Source organism: Pollicipes pollicipes, unplaced genomic scaffold, assembly GCF_011947565.3.
Source record: "Pollicipes pollicipes isolate AB1234 unplaced genomic scaffold, Ppol_2.1 Scaffold_6138;HRSCAF=7277_pilon_pilon_pilon, whole genome shotgun sequence".
In the NCBI taxonomy this organism is placed as follows: Eukaryota; Metazoa; Arthropoda; class Thecostraca; order Pollicipedomorpha; family Pollicipedidae; genus Pollicipes; species Pollicipes pollicipes.
In genome coordinates this window covers 4,449,220-4,456,803 of record NW_023596818.1, presented here as the reverse complement: position 1 = coordinate 4,456,803, position 7,584 = coordinate 4,449,220, and the positions used below count along the sequence as shown (strand labels likewise).

The following is a 7,584-nucleotide window of genomic DNA, read 5'->3' as shown; positions in this document are numbered from 1 at the left end:
CTCTCGTCACAGAATAATCCCGGAATCCCTCATCGGCTTATCCCCAGTCACCAACATCATCATCGGCACGCCGGAATCCCTTATGGGATCATATGTGCGAAACTCGCCTTCTGGAAACACTGCAACGATTCCAACAGCAGTACTCTCATGACCGAATCCACTGTCGCTGCTCAGGGTCAGTTACTCATGGTTATCTTAGCAGACCCCACTTTCCTTAGCGGACCCGACCTTTCCCCGTCTGGCAGTCGCAACAAGGCAGCTAAACAGCGAGTCTCACGCTTTGCGATTCGCGAATCCATCAACGGTACCACACTTGCTCCTGCTTTCTCACTAGCGGCCCGCGACGTGAAAAAATGCGTCCCACCTCATCTGCGAGTCGCGAAGAGATCGACCAACACCCGACGCCCCTATTTCCTGTCGAGAGTGGGATCTTTCAGCCCACGACTAGACAACTGCCTACGTATCGCGTAGGACTTTTCTCCATTACTTCCCGCTCATGGCGCAAAATTAAGGACCTTACTCGCGCGCTGGAAAACGCAGCACGTGGCCCGTGGCGGATTGATACACCGCACGCCACGCCATCTCACGGAGGAGTGTTTTGTAAGCCATAAGGAGAGAAATAAGGACGGATGATGAAAGTGAGGTGAAGCCAGAACGTTCAGGCAATGCGATGTTCTGCGGTCGTCACCACACCCCGACCTTGACAACGTCGACGCCCCGGGATGGTCCGCAGTCGCCTGCCTGCCGAGAGTGACCTTTAAAAGTTCAAGGGCGAGATGTTTGCGCACCAGGCCGGGGCCGCGCGTTTTGTCACTGTGCGTCTGGGACGCCCACAAGGAGCTGGCAGTCGCCTCTGTCGACGCGCCGGGAGCAGTGAGGGCTGATGCTCGGTTCGACGATGAACGAACAGGACGTGCAGCTGGTGAACGAAGGAGATATCGACCCATCTTGTAGTCGTTTGGGGGCATACGGCCCAATCACAGCGAAGGTAAGAAGTCCTGAGCCGAATCGCTTCGCCGACGTGATGGGCTCTTAAATGGGTCGTGAGAGAGCTCAAACGGCCTCAAGAGACTGCACGTCCACGTGTGTGTAAACATTGTCTTTGACATGGTATTCCGCGATACGTTACCACAGTCCAGGGTGCGGCTACATGCTTCTACAGAGCAGCGGTTGCGACCAGCCAGCGAGGCCTGACGAGTGACTTAAGTAGTGATAAAAGTCCAAACTAAACTCCGGCCTAACACACCGTCATGACACTTGGAGACCGACATGTAAGTGGGTGACTGCTGTGGAAAGAAATGCAGACAATGTTAATGCGTTCTCTACTTTAACGCTCGCGTTACGTAAAGAAAATGGATGCTTATTGTTCTGACCACAGAACAATGTGTATTCTCAGCATCGAAGCACCAGAATCTCAGATGTCGCCGCAGGCCCCTTGCTCGCGCTCTCGGTTCCCCGGCCCCCGGCCCCCTGCCCGCGCATGCGCCGCCGCCGTCGGCAGCGGCGGCTGACGGCCGCACCGACAGAGGCCGCCAGCGACGGCACGGGCGGCAGCGGCCGCGACACGGCGGGTCGTACCAACTCCCACACTTAAATAAAAACGCGGGTCGGACCTGGCACAACGAACACCGATCACCCCGACAGTACACGATCACTGTACCAGACCGGAGGCGGCGTGGGGAAACACCGCGGTGAGAGGCAGGGGCGGGACGCGGCGGGGAAGGAACCGCGCACGGGACGAGCGCAGAGCGGGGCGGCGGGACAGGCTCCGAAACCCCAGGCACGGCCACATGAACTGACGCGCGTGGCGCAGGGGCCGGGGTAGGAGGCAGAGGTTGGGGAACCTCAGGCACTGAGCACGCCACACGCGGGCGGACGTGGTCACGGTGTCGTACGAACGACCGCCCATCAGGGAGACGGACGCGACACCGCTGTCCCTCGACGGCTTCCACTTCCGCATGGACCCAGGTCGTAGTCCGACGGACCCGAGGAGATCTGGGAGGACCTACAGCCCAGTCCACCTACCCGGAGAGTCCGCGGCGAGGATCGCATTATCGGCGATCACGCCCGGCCTCTTGACGGCGTTGCACGGTGGCCGACAGATCTGGGCGAAGCAGATCGAGGCGGGTCCGAAAGTGGCGGTTGTTGAGCAACTCGGCCGGCGGGCGTCCGGTGGTTGAGTGTGGTGTGGCGCGATTATGACAGGAGGGAAGCGAGCCAAGACGGGTTTGCAGGGAGCCTCCGTGACGTCGCTTCAGTGCTGCCTTCACCATTTTGACCGTCACCTCGGCCTGGCCGTTCGAAGCGGGGTGCCGCGGCGGTCTCAGCAGGTGGAGAATGCCGTTAATTGACAAGAAGGCCTTGAATTCCGCGCAAGTGAACGCGGCGGCGTTGTCGCTGACCAGGACGGACGGCCCAGACCATGCTGGCGCCGAAGATCAGGCGCAGGGTCTCGATGGTGACCCGCTGAGGAGGTGGAGCTGGTCACGTGAACTTCAGGCCACTTGGAGTACGCGTTGACAGCGATAAACAAATACTTGCCCTCCACCGGGCCGGCGTAGTCGATATGAACGCGACTCCGCGCTTGTCCGGGAACGTCCACGGCTGCGGCATGTTCTCAGGAGCGTTCCCCCTGTGGCCTGACACGGATCGCAGGCCCGCACGCGTGACTCGATGTCGGCGTCAATGCCTGGCCACCACACCGAGCATCGAGCGAGGCGCTTCATGCCCGAGATGCCGGGGTGTCCATCATGCAGAAGACGAAGAACGTTATGTCGGAGTGACGGCGGGATAACGACGCGGGAGCCCCAGAGGAGGCACCCGTCCTGCAGGCTGAGTTCCGTACGGCGACGGAAGTAAGACTGGAGCGCAGGGTCCGGCGACGCTGTGGACCAGCCTTCACTGGTGTGCCAATACGCCGCGGAAAGCGTCGGATCCCGACGCGTGCCCGTCCGGACCTGATCGAAGTCCACGGCTTCAGCAAGGTCGTCCATCAGAGTGACGACATCTGCAGGAGGAGACACATCCCGAGGCGCACTCAGGGAGCGGGAGGCGGCTGAGACCGTCAGCATTACTCAAGCTGCGCCCTGCCACGTGCACCAACTTGTACTGGTATCCTGCCAGCCTGAGACGGTAGCGGAGAATACGGGGCGAGGACGGTCAAGTGGCAGCGCCTGTCACCACCCAGCAGAGCCAGGAGGGGTTGATGATCGGTCTTGATGACGAATGTGCGGCCGTACAGGCTACTGGTGAAACTTCGACACGCCAAACATCACCCCCAATGCCTCCCTGTCTAGTTGACTAGTTCTCTCGGCGTCGCAGAGGACTGCGGCTTGCATATGCGATCGGCCGGTCCTTGTCAGCCCTCAGGATGGCTGAGTACGGCCGCCACACCGTACGGGCTGGCGTCGGTCGTCAGCACGAGCGGCCGAGTCGAGTCGCAGTGGGCGAGCACCGGGGCGGAAGGCGAGAAGGACGCTTGGTCTCGGTAAACCGCCTTCTTCTGCGGCGCCTCCCAGGACCAGACGGCAGTCCTTCTTCTGTAGGGCATTACAGGGGCGCCGCGACCGTAGCGAGGTCCGGCATGAACCGACTGTAGTTATTATAGCACCCCAGATACCACCGGAGCTGGCGCAGAGCGGTTCGGGTCTGATGCATCGAGGATCTGCTCGGCTTTTCTCGGGCGTCGGTTGCACTCCGGCTGCCGAGACGCTGTAGCCAAGGTAGTCCACCCGGTCCGCCAGCCGCAACGCACTGTCTTTGTTGACTTTCAGGCCAGCTCGAGCGAGCCGTTCCAGCACTTGACGGACGTTGCGCAGGTGCTCTGAAGGTGACGAGCCTGTGTCACATATGCCGTCGTGGTAGACGGCTGTGCGCGGAACGCCGGATAAAAGCGTCTCCTTTTTGCCGCTGGAAAATATAAACGGCACTCTTGACGCCTAACAGAGTCTTGTTGGTTGAAACAGGCCCTTGTGCGTGTTGATGGTCAGGTACTCGCGGCACGATTCGTACAGCTCCAATTGTAGGATAAGCCTCCGCCAAATCAATTTTGGTGCAGTGAGCCTCACCAGACACAGGCATTGGTGCACTGCACTGCGCATCTTGGGCGCGCGCCGGACTCCCCTCCAGCCGCCGAGGGCTGTGCGCACCCCACTCCTGACGCCGGGAGTTGGCGCGGAGCCCCTAGCCGCCAGCCCCGCGCCGGCCGGGCGGAGCGTGCGATGGACGCACCCGGAACCCCAGGATGCCCAGCCCCAGGCGGGCTGACGTGACAACGGCGGCTGGCGAGTCGCGGTCTCGTCCGCGGCCCGCTCGGACATACGGCACGAGTATGGCCGCGGCCGCGAGCGTGCAAAACGGCGAGCGCTCCGAGACGGGCACACGCCAGGAGCGTGTCGGCGACTGTGGCAACGCCAGCAAACGTCCGACACGGCGTACAACTGACCGGGGTGCGGGTCCGGGGAAGGCCTGGCCACAAGCTTGACTGGGCGGCCGGCCAGCGCGTTCAACTCGCATCACCAGCGCGCGGGTCGCTCCTCTTCGGCGGCCAGCTGGACAGCAGCTGCCAGGGTTAGCTGCGGTGCGCGGAAAAACTTCATTTGCAAGTCTTGATCGCGGCACCAGGAAAGAGCACACTGCAAAATAATGTCCACACGCTGCTGGCGGTCATAGCCACACCGCGCAGCGCGTAGCCGGAGGCGAGCGACAAAACCCTCGAAAGATTCGCCGTCGTTTCGCGACAAACCTTGAAGCTGGCACCGTTCGAAGGTCACGTTCACATGTATAGCGTAGTGCTTGATCAACTTCGGCCGTGGCACGTCGTACTCCGAAGCACCGGCGGGAACATCGTCCGGATGTGGCAGCGTGCTCACCAGCTCCTGCACGTCCAGACCGAGGAGCGTGAGGACTGTAGCAGCCTTCCTCGAGCCCGTGGTGACATTGCTGGCAGTCATGTAGTATTCACAGCCCTAGAGCCAACGCTCAAAGTCCTCCCCAGGCTGATACGGAGCGGGCACCGGCAGCGACATGTTGCGACGCGGCGCACAGCGAGCGGGCGGCGGGCAATATGGCGGCGAGGCCGGCGAAGTTGACTTACTACACAGCGAGACGAAAAAAAAACTGGCCGGCGGCAACCACTAGGCCACTAAGCAGCTCTGGCGATCCCATTCTCGTCGCCACTTGTTCTTACCGCAGAACATGTGTATTCTCAGCACCGAAAACACCAGAACCTCGAATTGTCGCCGCAAACTCCTTGCTCGACGCATGCGCGCCGCGGTCGCAGCGGCGGCTGACGGCCGGCCGGCAGCGTCGGCTGACGGCCGGCCGGCAGAGGCAGCCAGCGAACGGCACGGGCGGCAGCGGACTGGCCGCGGCGGGTCGTACCACTATCGGCGACACTAACTATCCCATTCTGTGGTTGAAGGAGATGACGAGAGGAACGTGCCACATTTGGGCTCCGAGGTGGGTGGTGAGCTCCGGAGCCTAGCTTCTCAAAACCATTTACTGGTTTCAAGCTCAAACACACCAACTGCGACTCCTTCAGGCTGGACAGCTCTGCCAACGCCGGAGACCGCGCTGTGGCTTAAAATAACCCCCGAACATGTTCTGAGACTTGGATTGTTCTGAACAGATTCAGCCCCAGCGTGTTGGCCAGTACCTGATCGCTTGACCGTGAAGCGAGTCAAAGTTGACTCCGATAGGAGGTCACTGCCACTCAATTATGAAGACCTTCCAGCGTGGACATGTTTCCGAAGAAGGTTCACAAATGTCTCAGTGGTTCAATTGAGGTCCGTTACGGGAACAGCAAGACATGAGAAACTACTACCGACCAAGAACTACTTGCAGTGCGAGAGACCGAGGATAACTGTCAGCACCCGCTGTCACTATAAAAACCCCATCCTACCAAAAACCTGCCGAAAAGAGTCACCGACGCGTTGGGATCTACGACGAGTGCCGGAAGAGGGCAATAGCGTGACTGCTACGAGGCGAATGAGGAGAAGGAGCAACGGAAAACTAGTCGACACAGAAGCCACAGTTCTCACGCGTTCCGTCAGTGCCGTCGAAAGTCAAAGCTGAATAACATTCCATACCGGTCAGGCAGTATATTCTATACCCAGTGCGCTTCTTCGTTGCGAAAACTTTGGCAACGTGACTGACAGGAATCAAAGAGACCTTTGAAGCACAAGGTGCGCTTCCTCAGGGCCCCAGCCTCGTGAGACGGTCACTGAGCACCCGAAGTGATCGAACTGCGACAATGATTATGCCGGCTCATTCAGGAAGTTCCATATGTTTGTCTTAAACAGCAATCGCAATCAAAGCAAAAAAGGTAGTGCTCCATATTTGCTTGGATTTTGAACTGAAATATCACCTTGAAATCATTCGGTGTGGTTCACAGCCCTGTCGTTATTTAGACCCATCACACTCTAGTTGTTGAGCCAACATTCCTGCGAAGATGTGCAGACTTTCGTGGGGACTATCTCAAGGCATTGAGACATGCACGGACGGCTCAAAAACCTCATTTAATTCCTACCACCCCCCCCCCCCCCCCCCATTGGTTATGACACGTTCAAGGCCAAGAAGCATAAAGTCGTCGAGGCGCTCACATCTGACGTTTGGGAGCATGTTTTCCAGACATAACAGACGCAAATTGGCTCCCCAAGTAAGGTTTTGTAAGTTCTGCAAGACCCAAACACTATTTACGTCTTTTGCCACCTAATGTGAGAAGTTGGACATGGTTACCCGTTATTACGGAAGTAACACTTGTGATCGATTGAGCTAAAGAGAGCTCCCAAATGTGAAGATATTAAAGCGAACACCATGCCTGATGAAGTCAGCCCATTTACTACTATAAGCATGCTTTTAAGTATAAATGGCCACTGTAGACAATGCAATTTCTCTCTTAGTAAATATTTAGTAAATATGCTGCTCAATACATCATGCTTGATTGCGTCATGGAACGTTTGTAAAAGAGCACACACTTCAAGCTGCTCAATCTCCTGAGAGATAAGAACACGGAATGGAAATGTTCGCTGAGCTAAATAGCGTTCTGTGCTCGTGTTTTCCCCTTCCTCGCGATGTCGTGAGTTTGAGATACTGCCGTGACTTAAAGGTGTTTTATCAGTGTTTTGTCGTGACTTTTAGGTGCGTATTTGAATTCATGCAATCGTTTGCCGCTGTACTATGAGTTTAAGGATTAGAGGCCTTATTTGTTAACAGCGAGGAAAAATATATAATTTCTTGTTTTAGGTGTCACAAATAGTGATTGGGGTCAGAATCGAACCGTTTCATAGGGAATGTTCTACATTTCTGTGGGGTTTTGAACTGAAACAGCCATCTTGAAGACCATTCCGTACAGTCCATACCCTTGCCCCTTTTAAGACCTAAGCCGCTCTAGTTTCTGAGCTACATGCCCACAAAGTCGGGGAGACTTTTTCGTGGAGAGTATTTCGAGTTAACCTTGGTATTCGTGCCGTCATAATAGCGACATTCGAATATTGTCATTCCCTAATACATGCGGGGATCAAAGCCACGAAGTACATAATGATTGGGTAGTTCATGTGTGGAGTTCGTGACAACCATTTTCAC

At 57.2% G+C, this 7,584-nt stretch overlaps 1 protein-coding gene across 1 annotated transcript in view; it reads left to right on the top strand.

The window, feature by feature from the left end:
* The window catches only part of LOC119106088 (ATP-dependent RNA helicase DbpA-like), a 42,769-nt gene extending 38,942 nt beyond the window's left edge, over positions 1-3,827 (top strand). Inside the window, exon 13 of the mRNA XM_037229685.1 lies at positions 3,774-3,827. Coding sequence (XP_037085580.1) covers positions 3,774-3,827 — 54 coding nt within the window. The remainder of the gene's footprint in view (positions 1-3,773) is intronic.
* The last annotated feature ends 3,757 nt before the right edge of the window (positions 3,828-7,584 follow it).